This window comes from Poeciliopsis prolifica, unplaced genomic scaffold (assembly GCF_027474105.1).
Source record: "Poeciliopsis prolifica strain line A6 unplaced genomic scaffold, Auburn_PproV2 SCAFFOLD007, whole genome shotgun sequence".
NCBI lineage: Eukaryota > Metazoa > Chordata > Actinopteri > Cyprinodontiformes > Poeciliidae > Poeciliopsis > Poeciliopsis prolifica.
Genome location: NW_026562382.1, coordinates 17,320,456 through 17,341,246, shown reverse-complemented (window position 1 = coordinate 17,341,246; position 20,791 = coordinate 17,320,456). Strand labels below are relative to the sequence as shown.

General features: G+C 37.7%; 1 protein-coding gene across 6 annotated transcripts in view; it reads right to left on the bottom strand.

The window, feature by feature from the left end:
* The window catches only part of myo1b (myosin IB), a 77,449-nt gene that overhangs the window by 28,370 nt on the left and 28,288 nt on the right, over positions 1-20,791 (bottom strand). For all 6 annotated transcript variants that reach the window (XM_055031389.1, XM_055031392.1, XM_055031391.1 and 3 more), the window contains 4 exons: positions 11,486-11,580; positions 5,289-5,393; positions 3,630-3,676; positions 874-937 (listed from right to left, as the gene is read on the bottom strand). In XM_055031389.1, coding sequence (XP_054887364.1) covers positions 874-937; positions 3,630-3,676; positions 5,289-5,393; positions 11,486-11,580 — 311 coding nt within the window. The remainder of the gene's footprint in view (positions 1-873; positions 938-3,629; positions 3,677-5,288; positions 5,394-11,485; positions 11,581-20,791) is intronic.

Here is a 20,791-nt window from a genome sequence, read left to right as displayed (position 1 = left end):
TTATAGAGAAATACATTAAAAAGCAAAAGCAATCTATCTAGTCCTGCATTTGCTTTCACACCCCATCTGTCAAGCTGTCCATCCAGCCAAGTCTAAACAAGTCACATGACTATGGCTCTTCTCCACAGACTATTGCCAGCGTTAAACTGACTCAGGCAGGCAGGGAGACAGAAGCACACTTGTGTGTATACCATTAGTTACCGTCTTTGTTCACAATGTTTTGTCTGTGCTGGCTTCCCTTGCCAGAGGTCACAGAAACAGAAGCAAGATCAAATCAAAACAGGCAAGAATAAGATGTCAGGGAGAATGTCAGGAATGGGATTCATGCTCCCTTTTGTTTGGTCTGTCTTCCACCATCCGAAAAAGTAACATTTGGAAATGATTTATATATGATGTCACTGCAAGACACAGAGTGAAGGCCATACAAGATATTTCAGACCATCAAAATATGAACGTTTCCATGGCTATACGTTTCCATTCACATTCCTTAAACATTTAGACACATCACATCCACAACCAAACGTATAAAATAAATATATTGTCAGACTAATACAAAGTGCAGAATTGTGAAGATAAAGGAAATAGTTTTTAAAGGTTTTACAAATGAAATTTGTAAAATGTTATTTTGGAGTTTTGGTTTTTAAGTCAAAAGCATAACTTAATAAAACTGATTTTCAGAATATTAAAAAAATACATCTCTGTCCTCCAATTTCACAATTCTATACCCATGTTGCTCCTTCACAAAATCCAGTAAAATAAATAAAAATTTAAATAATATTACTGTTGCAAGGCAATAAAAATTGAGTAAATTCTCAAAGTATTTTCCATTAATCTCTACTTTGATTTAAATCTGTTTTCTCCAGTGGTACTCACAGTTGCTGATGACTCCACCCAGCGGATCTCCTTTGAAGTCAAATTCTATGTCCATGTATTTTCCCTGAAGGTCAGAGTGGAACAGTTAGATTCGAGCTCTTCTTTACTCAAACGTTCATATTCCTCTTTTCTTTGAAAATGCTTAAAATGAGGACTGATAAGTTCACATTAAGAATTTTTTTGGTTCAACTATTTAGCTGTATTCCCTTTCAAGTGGAGAGCTAACTCAAGCTATTTTGAAGTTGCTCTCCCTTAATGTTGGGGGTTAGTCTGGAAAGTCTTGTATGGGATTTTTGTTTTTTCTTGCTCTTCTGATGTATTAATAGCAGCTCGGTTGCCAGATCAAACCAGGCACGGCTGGAAAACAGGCTCAACCAAACTCAATAAACCCTGTGCACTCAGCAAAATGAAGTGAGGGATTCCTTCGATGGACTTCTGATGAAGTGGTAACTAGTGCGGAGGCCTACAGTCTTTGTCGAGTCAAGGTCTGCTAAACAGGATCAGATGTATAATCCACTGAGGTGACTGTAACAGCATGCCTGTTTGCTTTTGTTTGGAGGCAACAACATATGGTAAATAATTGCAAACAGTATGGTAAGTAAAACTGTGGCAGTACGTGTGAATGGCATGTAGAGCAGCAAGCTCATGCTTGCTGGAATAACCAGTTTTTAAACTTCATCTGTGGGGCAGGAAGGGAGGAGGCAAAATTACTGGAAGAGCTAAAAGTTAAGATAAAAGGTTACAATTTTATGCTACATAAATAAGTTATGTTCAAAATATTAACATGAACAGATGCCAAACTAATGGGATATTTGTAGGAAAGTAAAATTGTTGTTCATCTCCATAACAAATCTGAGGCAGATAGTGTGGGAATGTGTTGTGTGGAAAAATACTCAACACACCCTTGTCTGTCATAATGCAATTACCTGGAAATGTGTAGTCTGGATTTGGTTCTATTTATAGAAGGACCAAACGAGACATTGTTGCATTATCCCTAGGATGTGATTTATGTGATTTTTTTTTTTTACCTCATTATTTACCAGATGCTCAGTTTTGAGCAAGGACTAAAATAAATTTGAATAAATCAAGATGAATTATATACAAATGTCAAATTTTTCACCAGGATTTTTATAGCACAAACACAAGAGTTAATTATAAATTTATGGCAGATTTATCTCCAGCTGCCAAGCTTTCAGAAACAAATATTTATTGTTGGAGGGATGGAGAAATGAAAGGGTTTGATGAACAGACCAAAGATCTCAACAAACAGATGATTTGACAAATGGACAGTGGGTGCTTGGAGGAATGCAGAAATGGAGTGACAGAAAGTTGGAATGAAGGAAATTGATGGCTGATGGAGGGAAATACGCATAAGTAGAAGTGGTTGACTCAATATCATTTGGACAGACAGATTGACAAAGCTGGAGGACAAATTAATTGACAGAATTGATGCATGAATGTAAACATTGACGGGACGAACAACCTGATTAATAAAGGGACTAATCAACACAAGGTTGGACTGAATGCATAGTAGATAAGGAGATGGATGATAATTTTTTCTATTTTCAACTTAATCCTGCACCTAAAAGAACCCCAAACACAGTTAAATTGCATTTTGCAACAATACTGTTCTACAGCCCGAAGTCCAATACCAAGACAATGTTTCAAGTGAATAATGTAATACACCCAGTGAACAAACAGTGCTGTGTGTGGGCCAGTATCACTGTGCAAAACAATAAATGTGTCCCAATTACATGGTAGAACAAAAAAAGGGGGGAAAAACAGGTACAAGGCCACTGTGATGATAGAAAAGTCTTTGCCTAAACTACCAGTTTGTGGTTTAAATCCCCACTGCTCCCCAACATGCATCTCTAAGGGGAATGTGTATACACACAGTGACAAATCAAAAGAAGGACAAAGGTAAAAGGCTATAAAGGATGGATTAACTATGAAGCCAGAGGAAATTCAGCTCAATAGTTTTTAATTCTTTTGTTTTCTGGAGTAAGGATCTGCACAGTTCATTTAGAATCCAGTCAACCTGCACATTTCAAAGTTTGGAGTAGGACTTTGTGGGTGGCTTTTAAAATATATTTACAAGAAAACAATCTGAAGATAAAGTTGGGTTTAGCCTCATCTAAGTTTTTAATTGCAATCTGAAGGAGATCTGCATTTCCAGATTGCCTGAGGACTCATGCAGGAGGAGGAGCTGCTCTGACTCATGAATGGGATCGACATAAATGGCCTGACTTTGAGAACACACCATGGGAACGCACACAAACAGCCAAGCTAAATAAAATATTCCAAGAAATTAAGAGTCCATAATGAAACCGTGCCATAAACCACAAAAGGTCTTTCCTAAAGAAGGTGGCAGTAGCTTTGTCCAATGCAAATGAATGGAAAGTTGAGTGGATGGAAAAAAAAAAAGTTATTTAAAAAAGGGTGCTAAGGAAGAGGTAATCAGAGCCTTGAGAGTCATGAAGCAAAACCTTTTGAAGAATTTTGGCACAAGTTTCCATCTTATTCAAGAGACATAACTTGAATGTAATAAGTCATATTAAGCTGCTGAACTACTCTGCATCCTTTTTAACTTAACTTCCTAAAATTAACTTTAATGAGGTTCCAGCTTATTGAGGTGCATTTAGAGTTAGAAGTCAAAGTGAGCCTATTTTACACAAATTGCTCAAAATGTGTATTTGTAAATAAAATCACAAATGAATTTGTTCCATTTACAAGACAAAATTAAAGTCGATACTTACAAATCTTGAAGAGTTGTCATTCCGTACAGTTTTTGCATTCCCAAATGCTGCAGAGAGAAAAATCCCAAAAAGTTAAAATTATAAAACATTTGACTAAAATTGGTCCGAAAGCTGTGATGTACAGAGCTAAGCCAAGTTCTGTTCCATATTTTTAAGCCTTTATTATTGAACCTTGCCATTGTCCTTCTCTAGTCACCTGTCAATCATAACAGACCTGAATGTCAAAGCCATTTGTACTGATGATGGCCCATAATTCTGTGAGGATTAAGCAAAGCACCAGCGCTTTCCAGGCTTAGGAGGGACTAAATCTTTATGTCACGCCACATTCAAGTCAAAGTGGTTCCATATGAGGCCTTGCTTGCAAGCAAACAAAAACAAGATGCTCTCCAAGGAGCACAACACCAACCTACAATGTTCACCAGTGGACATTTTCAAAAAGTACTATGTTTCTCTGCAGTTTTCATTTCCTTTATTTCATATCCACATTTAAATGGTATTAAATGTACCACATAGCAGAGCGCTATTAGCATAACTGCTTAATTGCTGATAGAAACTGAATAATGTGTGTTTAAGTATTCGAATAGTGTGAATGTGTGCTTTGTTTGTCTGGAACAGCGGCAGCCAGAGGGCGAGGAACACACAGAATAAGAGATGCTGAGATAAAGAGCTGAAGAGAAATCAGAGCAAGGAGTGAAAAATGGAGGGTAACAAAGAATGAAAGCAATAACGAAAGTGAAGCAGAGCATCACAGAAAGCAAGCTTGATAAATCTGCTGTGTTTGGCTGCATAAACAGTTCCCTCCTTTTTCCTCTTTTTGTGCGTCTCTGTGTTGGGGCAATTAGATCGGCAGGAGCTAAACTCTTGCAGATGTGCAGGGTTTTCCACTGCAAGTCAACCTTACAGCTTCATTTTTCATGGGCACTTCCTGTCCACTGCCCCCAATTAAAAAAAAAGGCAATTCTCTGCCAGCACTGGGATGCACAAAAGGCAGCACAGGGGCTATGAATCACTTTTTCTTAACCAACAGTGCACAGAAGTCAACGTATGAAAACAGCAAAGGTTTTTATACGTTGAGCTCCCTCATATTCCATCAGTTTGCTACCACAACCCTTAATGTACATTGTGGGACTACTTATGATTGATGCATCTCGTTGTAGGTTTGTCATTGTGCCATACACTTTAATTTTTTTCCCCAAAATCGCTTGAACAGTACTCAGAGTGTTAAAGCAGAGTTTGGTGATGAAACAATTTCTCAAGCTTTGAACGTCTGACCAGAAAGGTGTGTTCCATGCTTTTCAAAAACTGTTCGCCGTTTTAATTCAGTTCATTTCTGGACTTCAAAATGCAATACATGACAATGCTGATCCTCTCCAACATGATACTGCCAACTGCCATATTTAATAGTAGAAATGGTTTTGTCATGGTAATGTGCAATGTTCACATTACCATGTTTAAGCCAAGCCTAAATATTCAACTCAGAACAAGGAGTTTACATTCTACAGCAACTTTTCAGAATTAAATATACATTTCTCCACCAAATCTTGGATGCTTTCTGTCAAACATCTCTTGAACTGGAACAGATTAACAATTTCATCAATATGCAAACATCAGAGAGTCCAGTCTCCAAACTGGGATGTAGCTGGAGCCACCGTCACTCACCCTCCAGCACAGGGTTGGACTGCAGCAGCTGTTCCTTGACCTTGTTCACCTCCTGGCCCTTCCCACACACCGCCGCCACGTATGACATCACCAGCTTACTGGCCTCTGAAACACACACACAGATATTAGAAGCATTAGGTCAAAGCCTCTCAGACATGATAGAAGAGCAAGTGCACCACACCGGCTCATTGCAGTGTTCTCCGAGAAAAAAATTCCCATTACATCACCCCTCGGCACCCAGGAGAGTTAAAGGCGGAGACCCCATTTAAGAAGCTCCCTTTGTTGAGTTAGACTCTGTGGTTTGATGATTTTGTGATGAAATGATGGGACATACTTCATTGGGAAGTAAAGAAAACCCCTAGAAAACTAATCTGGGTGCAATGATCATTGCTCACCCACTGTTCCCAGTGATTGACATTGGTTTGGGAATAGGCATACCTATGGAGGGACTCTCCAAAAATTAACTTTCTGTCAGCAGCAGAGGCTCAGTAGGAAACATGCCTCGTGATTGGAGTGTTGGCATAAGGATCATTTCTGATCTACTAGTGAGATTGACAGTGACCCAAAACTGATGTGTGACCTGCCAAAAAGAGTTCTGAGCTCTGAGCCGTTGATGGTGAAAGCTAAAGGCTTGCTTATTTAAGACTGAGAAAGATAAAAATATAATGCAAGAGTTGAAAGAGCTTGCAACAAAGAGAAGTTTCTTATAAATAGTTTGTACTTTCATGGCTACGGAATAAACTGAGCTTTTCTTGCGTAAAATAAGGCTTTAATGTGTTTCTATAAAAAAAATAGAGATCTCATAATGTTGGTCACAGCTGCCTGATTTTACATAAACTATGTAAGAGGAAGTTTAGGGGGGGAATGGAACCTTACAAACATGAATGAAAATGGCCCATATCGATTCTGTAGCTTTTAATGGCCTTATTACTTTAAAGCCCCAGGGCAGCCGAGATGACGGAAATCCAAATTTATCTCCCACTCGACTGCAGCGATGACTCCTTGGAGCAGAGTTTAACAAACATAATAAAGAGACTTTAAAGGAAGGTTTTTGGGAAAAAAATAAATAAAAACATGAGCGATCAAACTGGACTTTATACTGCCTTCATTTAGGCTTCTGCAATTGTTGCATCATTGCACTTCAAACATAGTGCAATGATTTATTTGTAGTGTAAATATTTTTGTCGCAACAAATAAAAGGTACCCTATGCCGCCATAGCTGCAGAGAGGTTTTTGTTGTAAAATCCAAGCACCATATTTACCTGGTAAATATGTAAACATGTGCAAAAGCCTCTTAAATGCATCTTGTGTAGAAGCATAATCTCAGTGAAAATTTCAGAAACACTGTAGAGAAAAGGTTTTTAAAATGTTTCAACCAACTTAGAAACTATTGAGGAAGTGATTTTCTTTTTAATGTCCCAAAAATTTGATGTTCATGTTTACTAAAAGTGAAGGTTGGCTTTTTCAGTTAAAGTTGTTCCTGCAACAGAAGATGAATTTTCTTTTTGTGCCATCTTTACCAGCGGGGCAAAATAACTGCAAACTGCATTGAGTGGATTCCATCTGCATTCCCACCATCTGTGCCCGGTCTACCGGATATTGCAATTACCTGCAAGGCAGCAAAATTCAGCAACCAGGAAATGCCATTCTTTTATGAAAGTGCAACAAAAAGAAGATTTTTGTTTCCTTGTTTGTGCGCAAACAAAGAAACACAAATGACCTGGAGTTAAAAGCTTTCATCCAAAGAGGCTCCATTTATGGTTAAAGGCCCATTTGAGGTGTAGGTTTCCTGTCAGAGTATAGGTGTAATCTTTATGTTAGGTCTTAGTATAAACCCAAGTAGCATGACGACATTTGTACAGAGCATGCTGGTCTTCTTTGACTCCTCCACCTTTATTATTCCACATGCGCTCTCTTTAAAGTCAGAATCACCATGTTTCATGTGCAAACATGATATCAAAACAAAACTATCTCATTCAAATCTGCTATGGGACTTTTTATATAAAAAAACAACCCACATGTTTCAGTGCTCCAGAAAATTATTTTGACTACACTCTGAACAAAGAAGTAGAGAGATTATATTCTTTAGAAAGCCACCACAGCACAAAAAACTTTTGTATAGATACCATTTACGATTCGGCGCTTCCCCTCCTACGCCCCAAGCATAGATAAGAGGGGAAGAGCGGTCTATCAAATGTTCAAAACGATACGGTTATCAGCAACAATAAGGCAACAATTTTTCCCGGCAGCTTCCTGATATGAGCATACCTACTGACTCTTAAAAAGCATAGTGATGATGGATGCTGGACCCTAAAACTACACTCAGACAGTAGCAGAAATCTGATTTCTGTTTCAGCTCAATCTTAAGCACAGACTGCATTGTCATTTCAGAGCAGTTGGATCAAATTTGAATCCAAACGTACAGGTTGCTGTGGAAATGCTGTGGGTGTTAATAAGTAGGTGGGCACACTTGTGAAACAGCTAGCAATAACCGGTTCCTTCCAGCTTTGCCTGTAAAAGCTAAAGAGATGTAACAATTTTTGTCTACAGTCTGCTCTCTGTAATGTACTTTACTGAAACCCAGTTAAACTGATTCCTAACTGATGGTTTCTTGCTCTGCAGATGAAAATAATTCCACTAAGAAGGTATTTGGAAAGAAGATTTAATAGTTTTTATTTCTTAGTTTGATAAGCTTTTCCCATTTCTTTTTGTAGATTAAAAATGAGGGTCATGTATGTTAAAATTTGACTGACCAACACTAGACTAAAACAAAAAAAAAAAAACTATTTAAATGAAAAAATTTTAAATCACTAAAAATTTAAAATCACTAAAGCACTAAAAGCTATGCCCTTGTAACTTATATGCTACTTTGGCTATTCATATCTAAGCCCGTGTATTTTCAGTGGCGCATCTCTGGGTGGTTCTTACAGCTTCTGTTTTGCCCAACAGGTTCCAATCAAATTCCAAAGTCATGTTGCTGACTGATATTTGTATTTATAGTTTGGGAGATATGATTTGCCTTTTTACTTTATTCACTAAGTGAATATAATTAAGTGAAATTGCCTTTCGATTCTAATTTTTTGCATTTCTATGTGTATAAAAATCTTAAATGTATCTCTACACAGGACAAAACGGCTGACTGATAGATTGGGTCTGGCCTCATTTTATTTTCTAGAGGATCAGAACCTCAGATCTCATCTATCCTCTGATCCGATGGAGCTGCTGCAGGAACACACGGATCCTCTGATCCAGGCATCAATGTCAGGTGTCCTGCAACATTTAGATATGTCCTGGTCCAACACACCTGAATTAAATGGCTGCTTAGGACAGTTAAGTTCTCCAGAGTCATGCTAATGACCTCTGACCTCATGATTTGACTCAAGTGCATTAAAGAAGACACATCTGAGACGCTGACCCTCCTGAAATGGAGTTAAAGCCCTGCTATAAAATTTTCACTCAATTGTAATGGTAAATGGATTGAACTTATATAGAGCTTTTCCAGTCATTGACCACTCAAAGCGCTTTACACTAGAGTCACATTCACCCATTCACACTCAAACACACACACACACTTACACACTAATACGCAGAGCAGTAGGCAATTTGAGGTCAAGTGCCTTGCCCACAGGCACATCAACATGTGGCAGGAGGAAGCTGGAATCGAACCTAGAACCTTCCAATTGCCACACAGCCAGTCGCCAGTAATCACATTTAGTATTCATAGTGTCTTTACTTTAAAACCTTTTTGGTGTCCGTTTGTCGCAAGTAAATTACAAACATTTACCAATAGCTTGACCACTGCTTTATGACAGAAAAAAGTTTGACATCACAAATTTATGATTTTAATAAAAGGCATCATTCAATTTATAATGTGGAAAGAAGATGACAAATGTGTTTCCTGAATTAACTTTAATGTTCATTTAACTGCACACAAAAGACAGATTAAATATTTAAGATTGCAACAAATCTGCTGAATCGTCAACAAAATGGGTCCAGATTAACATGGGTGGTAAAGTTAACAATTAAATGTCTTAAAACTTACATGGCTGTTCAAATATTTACTATAATCAATTAACAGAAGAAAACACCATAAAGCTGTGTGTTCAAAGACGACCAAGGCAGTCTCTCCAGATTAAGGAGACACCATAATGCCTACCAACAGAGCACATTAACTACTGCAGTGGGTTGGAAGGCAGGCGTCTTGGTCCAGTCGACGGCACAATTTAAAGCTCGAGGTTTTGGTGTTGAACCTCCCAGAATCTCAACTTCTGTTGATTGTCTGAAGATGCATTAAAAAGTAAAAATATACAGTTAGTGTTAGAAAAAATTATGTTGATTTTCCTGAACAGCTGATGCACCGACAAACCTGACTGATAGAACATTGCTGAACCTGGAAATTACTGCAAAATTTCTTCTGCAAGTAGAAATTCTTATTTTTATGTTGATCAAATATGTATGCATTAAATGTTTTGCTGTGAAGGCTATTTTTGCAGTGGTTCTTTAAATACATATATTTTTTTTAAGTATGTGTTTATTAACTGTTAATTGTGTCAAAATATCAAGTAAGAAATTTACTGCTTGTGAAAATCTAAACCATCTGAATATATTTTACCATCGACATTAATCAACTTGAAATGAAGACAAACAGGAACAGCAGGTTTGTCCTGGTTTGCAGATGAGGTATAAATTTGTTTCAGGGCCAATGAAATGGGGTCTCCATAGATTTCAAAGATCCAGACACAATCAGTATAATCTGAAGACTCTGGAGGATGTGTAAACAGGTCTGTCACAATGAAAAATTTTACTGTATGATAAATTGCTCCAGAAGTTATCCCAACAAATAATATTATTTTGAGACCATTTTTAAAGCAGCATATTTGCAGTGACAAAATAATAATGGAAGAACACAAATTCAAACATCATTAAACTTTAAATTCTAAGGGATATTTAACACTAGAACTGGAAGATAATATCCAAAATAAATAAAGAAAAATAAAATTAATTTTGAAGTCTTTCTAAACAAAATTGCCTTTCAAAATAAGGGCTAGTTGAGACCGAGGTACCAAACTGAAGACTTTTATCATCCAGTTTCTGGTAGAAAAAGAAAAAAAAACCTATAAATTAGGCCAACAGAAATAATAGTTTGTTCTAAATTATCCAATTAATTGATTATTTTGATAAACCTACCGTATTTTCCGGACTATAAGTCGCTCCGGAGTATAAGTCGCACCAGCCATAAAATGCATAATAAAATTTTTGAGGGAAATGTATTTGATAAAATCCAACACCAAGAACAGACATGTCATCCTGAAAGGCAATAAAAATAGAATAGAGGCAACAACAGGCTGAATAATTGTACCGTATGCGAACGTTACATGACACATGAACACGTAGTCTCCTGAACTGCTCAAAAATGCACAATCTATAAATAATTTGAATATTGTAAGGAAGTTCTGAGATATACAGTTTTCCACCAAACTAACACATCTGCCACTTCTGCACAAGGACAGTGTGAAACATGTAGAGGATGAAAACACTAGACGCATAACAAAACTGTCTACTAGCATGTAAGCGCACCATCTACACACAAATCTGGGAGCTCCGGAAACATGAAATGAGTCTCAAAAATACTCGTGCACTCATAACCAGATCTGTGCGTGAATGCGGTTCTGTGTGTGCGTGTATATCTAGCCACTCGCATGTACTTTTTCAACATTTGTAGGTGTAGGAGAAGGTTTATTTTCTTTTTAAGGTTTACAAATCATGTTTCACAAACGCAACTATCCAAAGTTACAAGCAAAGATGCTTACAAGAGTTACAAATCCAGTATTACACACGCACAGATACTTTTACACACACACACACATTTTGAGACTATTTTCACTCCATACTCTTTTAGTTATTGCATCAATGCAGCACGTCACAGAGGCAATCCATCTGTGACTGAGGTGATGTACTAAAGAAGCCCAACTTCTTTTGCTGGAGACCTACAGCTTGTTTCTGGTGTTTCTCATCATCTTGAGAACACCACAGATTCTCTGTAGGGATCAAGTCAGATTTCAAGAAACCCAAATGTTGTTCTTCTCCTTAGGCCAAGTAAGATGTTTCCATTTTTCTTGAGAATCACCAATGTTCTACTTTAAGAGCATTTATCTGCACATAAAAAATAGGGGTATACAAAAAATGACTGTTCTCACCAGTTTTCCCAGCTCCACTCTCCCCAGTGATGAGAATGCACTGATCCTTGTCCTGGTCCCTCAGTGACCGGTAGGCCTCATCTGCCAAAGCATAGCTGCAAGATAGAGAGAAAAATTTATAAATCTCCATATTTTAACTTTTCAGCTAGACAGTAAATTTACCAATTTAGAGAGAAATTTAGAAGTAGCACTACAAAAATAAGTTCAGAGTAATGGGAGGCTTTTGCACCAAGCCACATGGCATCTGCTCTAATCAAAAGCATGTGGCTTCATTGGAAATTAGGTTGCATCTGCAGGGCATCCCCTACACTGGAGCGGTTTGCAGCTTTATTTAGAGACACTGCCTGGTTCATATTTGGGATTTGGAAGCACAGTTCCTGCTGCTGTTCTGAAACATGACTACCAAAGTACAACAAGTCAGCTATTTGAGCAAGGCTCATTTAGGGCTGGGCATTGCAAAAAGTTTGGACAAGGACTCATTCGTCATAGAATAGAATTGTACTCTTTTTACTAGAGTTTGTCCACACTTAACCCCCCCCCCTCCTTTCTTTGTTCATACCCAAGCAGATGTTTGCATAATGTAATTACAAAATGACAGTGGAAACAAACCTTGATGGATAAGTAAAATGATGCAAGGGGAAGGCTTTTAATACAACAAAGCTTATTGTTGCACATTCCAGGACACTTAAACAATGGGATAGAGGGACTCATTAAAACAGCAACACTCCCACCGAATACAACAACATTTCATTTGTTCCCTTCATGTGGACAATACCTTATGAGAAATGAAGAGAAGAGTGTGAATAATGTGTGAACCGCATCATAATCAGTTTTTTAAAATCATGTTTGTAAATCTGAAGCTCAATAGACCCACAAACATGCATCACTTCTGATTAGAGATTATACAGCAGCTGAAGGTTCTACCAACTATTTTACACATTACCAGAAGAGCTGCCTTAAATGTAGTGGGTTTTATAATTTCCTAGCTTTAAATAAAACCAGACATGACAAGGTAAAAACAAAGTTTGTAAAATTTTGACAACATTTTATGATTTACATGGCCACCTTAAACTGAACATGTTCAGAACATAAAATTTAACATTGTTCTGTGCAATTCCTTGATTGCACTGTTTGAGATCATCTCTTTAATCTTCCTTATTGGCAGTACAAAGCATCTTTTTACCATTTGCTACCTTTAGCTCAACTTTCTAACAAAATGAATCTTGATCTTTCAGTCATATTCTATATTGAACAGATGAGTATTGAAATGTGATTATTTCTATTTAGTGGTCCATAAATAGAAACAACTATCTGTTTCTATTAGGCCACAACAGACAAAGCAATGGTCTACTAATCTCATACACCATTCTGCCATCACATATTAACGACACCACTTACTGGAAGCAGAGACCCAGAGGAAGAATATTATATTCATGTTGAGAACTGCAATCTCATTTAAAAGCCAACTCTAATACTGAGCCGCACTCCAGTGCAAAACTACTCAAGGGAACATCTAAGGTGTTTTTCTGCAAACAAAATGAAAATGAGACACTGACCTCAATTGTCTTAGCAACATGTTTTGTAGATCCGGAGAAGGCTAAATTCAGATCTATGTTTGGATGGAGTTTATGGGAATATGGTGCATTAGCCGTCACCTTTTATGGGTGTCCAGTTTCTGTATTACAAAAAGGGTTGCATCCACATTTTTTGGCACAAAGTCAAACCGCTTTCTGGTATGATTTAGTCTGTGATGGGAATGCCCTTGTTTATAGATTCAGTTTGTGGTTCTAATTGACAGGATCTCGGGACATAATCACAGCGCAAAAAAGCTTTACCTGAAACTATTATTTGATATCAGACTTACTTGTTCATGTCCTAAAAGTACACAACTCAAAATAACCTGAGAAACAAGTATCACAGTAACTGCTGGCTAAGTAACAGATGAGGTAATTTTGAAGGAATGCTTAAAACAATTCCACGTGTCCAATTTTGTTTGCTTGCCTCGAGGGTTGGAGAACTTATAATCTCCCAGGTCTTAATACTGCCATTAATCAAATATTTATAAAGTACAAAATCTGCAAGACATGAACGCAGGAATGAATGTATGACATGTACAAACTCTAAGGTATTTTCATGCAGCACTACTGATCAATTTCAAAAATAAACTGTCATAAAGCATGTGTCTTGATCCATGCAATTGTAAAAGGCATCAAAAATATAAGCTCATTGTGTAGCCTGATCCTACTCAGTAGGGTCAAAAAAATGAGTCATCGACAATCTAAATTTCAAATATACATGACACTCAAAATAGAATAGATTAATGTAGACAAATTAGCAAGATCGGAATACATTTGCAAATATTTAGTCCAGCCTATGCTGCTGAGGCCAGAACTTCTAGCGTATAATTACATGCTGCACTAACAATGAACCTTGATTTGCAAAGTGGTTGATTGCTGCTTGGAAACACTGCCAGAAAGTGTGCCAAAGATGAACAGCCTGATGAATGCAATCCAGACCTCAATACCAAGTTAGAGCACAAGATGGCTAATTAGACTAAGGGTTAAAAACCAGCAAATATTTGACAATCAAAGTTCTGCAATTTCATACAGCAATACAGCAAAATTTATATTTTGGGCAGAAAAAAATTAAACTAAAATTTCTCAAAATACAGACAATAAATGAATCAAACATGTATTCCTATGTCACTTTTGAAAAGAACCTCTAAGCAGCCATTAATACTTCCCAACACACCCACATTCAAGTTAAAAAAAAAACTTTACAAGTCTGAGATTCCAACCTCAAATTTCTGTTGCTGCAAATGAAAAAATAAAAGGCTCAACATCACTCCTATCAAGTTTGTAATAAAAATCCTTTTATTTTTCTGTTAATCTATCTCAATGCATCAATTGCATGCAAATTTCTCCACTACAGCAATAAAATATTTGTTTCAGTAATACTTTTTTTTATTAATGTGACCTAATGCTGCATATAATCGTTCGCATTTCTTCATTTATTTTTGTATTTTTGATCCATATTGGCTGTATTATGCAAACATGCATTAAGTAATGGACCATAGAATTGGGCATTAACCGGTATAAATAAGTCATCTTTAAAAATTTCAACATTTGCTACCAGTTGTACAACGGAATTGCATTCATTGTTTATTCCAGCTAAGCCCTCATTCAATCCACGCCCATACAATTCCTGATCACAACCCAACCCCTGTTCCACCTCTATGCCAGAACACCAGTTTGTGTGGTCGAGACTTGCAATTGGACATTACGTCACTGCCAAAAAAAGGACAGCACAGCAGATGTCTGCTTTGTGAAAACACTCCTAGTGCCTGACCTGATCCTGACAATGAGCAAGCCATCATGCAATTATTGCACCCCCAGACAGCAGGAGTTTGGAGGGGGTGGGCTGTCCCATGAGGCCCAGTGGTGTCAAAAGAGGGGGGAGGTCTTTCTCCAGAACACACTCCATCGAAGGATTTATGAATAGCCATCACTAATCACAATATGAATAGGGGTCAGAAGAAACAAGCCACACCTACAACTTCATTTAATTTGAAGTCTTAAAGGGAGAAAAATTTTAACGCCAAAAACGTCTGTAGGCATAGAGACATGAAGACTACCAGAGTAGCAAAAATTATTTGTAGTCTGGAATTACTTTATTATTAGGGCCCTAAAGGCAGCTTGAGCAGCAACTGGCTTATAAATGGAAGTCAAAAATGATGAAGCACCAAAGTCCCCATCAAAGGCTGAGGAAGCAGTGAGTATGGTACTCAAAATCCCAGAGGTCTCCCAGATCACTGCGCGTAGCTAAGGGTGTACATATGTGCACACATGGAGGTGGGGGTTAGGCAGGGATAAGGCCTTGGACTGTAAATGCTGCTTGGCACCTCCCCTTCACATCTGCCTGCAGGCTGTAATTTGGACTTGCACATGGCAGCGGGTGAGCACAAAGCCACACTGGCATGAGGTAAGCAGCAGAAAATAGTCTAGTCAGTTCTTTTCCCCTTCAGCCTCTGGTAAGTGGGGCAACAGGAGAAGATGATGGGCCTGCCGTTTGTGACCTGAATCTTAAGAAGGGTGGAGTGACTGAAAGGCAGATTCAGCACACTTTATTAGCATCTACAAATCATGGCTTTAAAGAGGTAATCTATGGGTTGGTCTGATGCCCACCCAACTACTTGAAGATGACAAGCCCTTAAAAAAAAAAAAAAGCCTAATATCTTTCTCAGAGGCACTTTATCATACCGACACACAGTCTGCTCACTTCTAAATGGTGCACAACCATTATTTTCAAAGCACATCATTTGTTGGTAAATATGTCTGTTTTTGGCCGTACACATTCGGAGGCTAAACGGTGGCCTCTGATCTCAGCATGACCCGGTTTCTCCAGAGCCCTCAGGAAATCCGCCTGGCTTTGAAGGAACAGCCAAGGAAGCAACTTCCTGATGCTGATGACCAGGTGGGAGGGGGGGGGGGGGGGGGCTGTTACAAGAAACAGACACAAATATGGTGCCACCAGACAGCTTAAAGACCAACCTACTGGAGTAGTGGGATGGGGGGGGGGCAGAAGGGAGCAAGCTAATGGATGAATGCACACACACATACACAATGGATCTTGGTTGTGACAGATGTTGACCATCTGTGCAAAATGATTTGCTATAAAGAAGGTGTTAAGCAGACGATCACCTCATAGCAGTCCAAATGAGCTGAAAAATGAGAGCTTTACATTCAAGAGGAATTAGAAAGTGACTCATGCAAGGTGCACCAAACAACTTTATCCTCTCTAAATTAAAAGCTGCACAGCTAGAGATCTCTGATCAATCTAATATTCACTAAAGGCTTTCTAAGACCTCCCATCAAACTGAAGGGGTTCAGAGCTTTAATTTTATGTTGGTGCACACCAATTTAGTGTTCCAGAGGAGGGGGAATCCACCGACACCACCTACTGTGTGATCCTCAAAAGCAGGAAATAAGCATGCAGTGCAAGGTAGCAAAACATCCTCCAACAGCTCCCTGTCAGCATCTCTGAGCCTCAAGCAAGTTGTGCCATTACTTGGATAGTATTAGCCTCTTTTCTAAAGATTTAATCTAAATCAGAGCCTTTTAGGTCAAATTATCCGATTTAGAGTGAGGCCCCTGGAAGAAAAATAATAAAATAAAATACTTTTCCAGCCTAGATTTATGTCAATTTTCTTGGTTATACGTCATAGTCAAAACCAAAGTTTAAAAGAAAGGCCAGCTTGATTAAATAGGCATGAGATCAAGGGCTCCAGATTTTTTTTTAAAAAAAGCTATATTGTAGCTTTTTTATTCCACAAGAATATTGAAGTTGTAATTGGAATGAATCCTTAAGGCTATTCTATTTACACTCGAACAACAGATGCACCAAGTTATTTGGTGAAGGCTGGAATCAGCCAGTTTACTGAGGCTAGTCAGAAAACCAAAAATGTAATTTTTCTGCCAAGTTACCGCACCATTTGGAACTCCTACTAGAACGCACAGATAACACTCCTCCACATGGAAGATGAAACGGCAGAAAGAAAGCAAATTTTTTTTTTTTTACTCAGATGAGTTTAAGTAGCATCAAGTATTGGTGCTACATTTCTGGGTGAGGGGAAATTTCACCGTTATTAATACTGGTAGCTGTAGCTCTTAAAAACAAATGATCTGTTTCAAAAAAAAATAAAAATCTGTGTAGGCAGGTCAAGGCTTTACAAAAATTTAAGCTTGTCGTCCATGTACCAAGAGTGACTGTATGGCTTTTTAATATAATGCTACATTTATTGCTCCAATCAATAACTGGAATGCATTATTTAGACAATATAAGGTGTTAGCTAAAAATCTGAACAAAATCATTTGGATGAAACATTTAAGAAATAAATTATGTTGCCTAAAAGTTAAAGGACAAAAGAAGTGGAAAAGTTTACATTGTTTACATGGACACTGCATGGCATCATGGACAGACACACAAGTGCTGCATAGCAATAGGCACTGAAGCCAACTATAACAGAATCAATAAGCATAAACTCAAAGCAGCCAGAGGGTGTCCATGTGACCCTCTGAAACAGAAAGACTCATTTTGGTTCCATCAGGCAGCTTGGTGGGTGGTACCATGTTCCTAAAACTGTTAATAAAATACAAATAAAACACTGATACATAATATTCATGCATATTTTGATATGCGTTATGCTAACCCAACTGTTAGTTGCATTTCCTCAGACTTCAGTTTTGGTCCAACACACCAAAACTTGTACACAGCTTAAAATGTAAATAAAGTACACTTGTGGTACAGATGACAGCAAGCTACAAGCAAGATTCATGTTATGTGCTCTTTAATTAATGGGAGTAAACACCAAATATAGGCTAGATGAGGTTTCATAGTGGAACAACATTCGAGACAGCGCCTCTTCTCAATGGTTCCTTTTAGTATGCCTCACATTTTATGATTGTGCAATTTATGAACTCAGAAAAAAGCTCAGTACTTATTCTGATTCTGAATAGAGGGTTTACAATGGGTCTTTGAGAGTTGTGGACAAAACCGTAGAAAGAAAGACTCAAACAGCAATAAATGATAAGGCTGACAACGTTTAATCAGTGTCAAGTTAAAGAAGTTTGGAGTTAGCTGCACCATCCTAGAAAATTTGAGGAATGCATAACCCTTCTATTTTATACTACAAATATTGTGAGGGTGTAAGCGACTCACCAAATAGTGAGTGATTTAATTGTGATTAAATACATCATTAGATCTAAAAATATATATATAATCAAGAAGGATGTGCATTGTCTTTAAACAGCTCTACCTATGAGGTACCTAAAAATAAACCAGCTCTGATATTTGAGAAACAGTGCTACCTTTGAGGTAGAGCTGTTTACAGATATAAAAGACTCAAAATTAATATGTGATATAAATAAAAAAAACTGGAGTCTATTCACAATGAACCAAAGTAAAGCACACAGACCCAAAGCAAACCAATAACACTTATTGCAACAGCCACCAACCCCAACACATCAAGCACATAAATGCAGTTTGGCAAGATCTTGATCCAAACTGACAATCAAGGAATCTACAAATTGGGCCACAAGTTATTTCTTCTAAAACTGTTCCAGCAAATCTAGTCAGAGCGAGTTGCATACAATTTTGCCAAAGGGCAGAAAACCACATCAACTACACAACCTTGCAGAGGAACATATCAGTCAACTACCTTGTCAGATTTAACACCAACCACAGCTTGGTAAGCAGGGAAACCAGGGATGCGTTTGGATGCATGTGGGTAAGGCAGACTCATCAACATGGGCAGTCTAGATGAACAAATATCACAAGATTATAAATGATAGCACAAGCCAATTAAGTACATTTTGCATTTTCTTCTTGCAACCTTGGGTTGCAAAGGTGGATAGAAAAATGAACAAAAGCTTTTTCATCATCTCTCTCTCCCTCTAGTTTAAAGCTACCAACGCCAACACACATGCTGCAGAGGGCTGAATCTGCCCACTTCAGTCGAAATGCCACTTCAACAAGTGCCTACTCAATTCTACCTACATACAGGTTCTGTGCAACTTTTCTAAGCCCTTTTCAGTCAGTCTTGTAAACAGATCAAAAGCAACAGTTTATATTGGTCAAACAGCCATAATCTGCATCCAAAGCAGGATACAAAAGGAATTCATAACACTTATCAAGACATCCATCTTTATAGATTAGAGTTTTACAATTTACAGAAACAGAACCAGTATCAATGTCATCATGCTGAAAATGATTCCAAAGTCCATTCTTCCAATTGCATACAGCATTGTCTTAAACATCAAGCATCAAAATACAATGTCTGAGATGAGACAAAAGATAACTAGACAGTTAGTGTAGTGCTATAAAACTGCCTATAAAGGTATCAAGTGCAAATGGTGAAATAAAAATATTTTTATATATCCATCTCTATGCACAATATATTTTTCCATTGGCTCTGTACAGTATCACTTTTGAAAGCAATCAGGATATTATTCAGATAAAAAGGACTTACCTGTAGAGGGAAAAAATATAAACATTACCTTTTTAAAAATGGTAAAAACCTATTTAACAAAAACTATTTTCTTAAAGATAACTTTTTCTCCAGCTTGTGGTCATTACTTCTACTCTGGTCCAAAACAATCCATCCAAAATGAGGCTCCTCTACCAGATTACTCTATTTGAATTTTGATCCTCATTGCCTTTGAGATGGATGCCATATGTTGCATTCTAAAATATGCAATAGCGGCAAATATTGATTTTACACCATTAGTGGTCCGTAGGTATAATAAAATGTATAGGGTGATTTTGTTTATCATGCATTTGTCACTTACCTAAAAATAAACTGTTGCATTTAAAACATTTTGAGAATGGCCATTTTAACTGTCCAAAGGTGAGAGTGAAATTAGCTCTGATATTTGAGAAATACAATATTGACCTCCAAACACTCATAACTCCCACAGAGAAATTATTGAGATAATCTGTCATATCCACTTGCTTAACAGCTGGAAGCCTAGACATACATTGCAAAAAGAGCCTCTTTGCTCCATTAGCCCCTCCTGATGCCTCTCTACAGCCAATGCTCTAGCAGCACTAAGTATTGAGCAGGGAAGAGCATCAGGGTCTCAATACCTCATTAAACATCGGGATAATACGATCCCCCCTGAGAGTTGGAACAAACTCCACACACGTCCACACAGACACACGCTTCTCAGTCTGTGCCTGTTTTAGGTGGCAAGCAATGTACAACAGATGACTAAAGGCCATCTGTGATGGTCACTGATTAGTTCATCTCTAATCAACGCAATGCATTTAGAAAAGGAGGAAAACACCTGCCAGTTAATTATAGTGGTGGCTCATCTGGCCAGAGGATCTGCTGTTGAACTGGTCGAAGCTTTGACTGTTGTATAAAAAAGGCAAAGATAGATGTGGTTAAGCAGCTGATTAAAATTGACAAAGAAATTTGCTTCAAAAGGCCACAACTTTCAAAAGTTTTACAATGCATTAATTTGCGACTGGCAATAAAACATTAATGTTCAATATTCAGAAGATGATTGCGTTTTAAAAATTTATGGTCTACATGCAAACATTTTTGTGATTATTGGATGGACAGCATCTTCTTGATGCAGTCTGAAATATTTTAGGACGGGGATATCCTTAAAATTACAAAAAGTGGTGAATGAATTGAGAGGGATATAGAACTATATTTTTCTTTAATAATTGAGACCTAATTTCTTTTGTCAGAAGAGGAAACCAATGCCAATACTGACAGCTCAATTTCTTTCACTTCGAGAA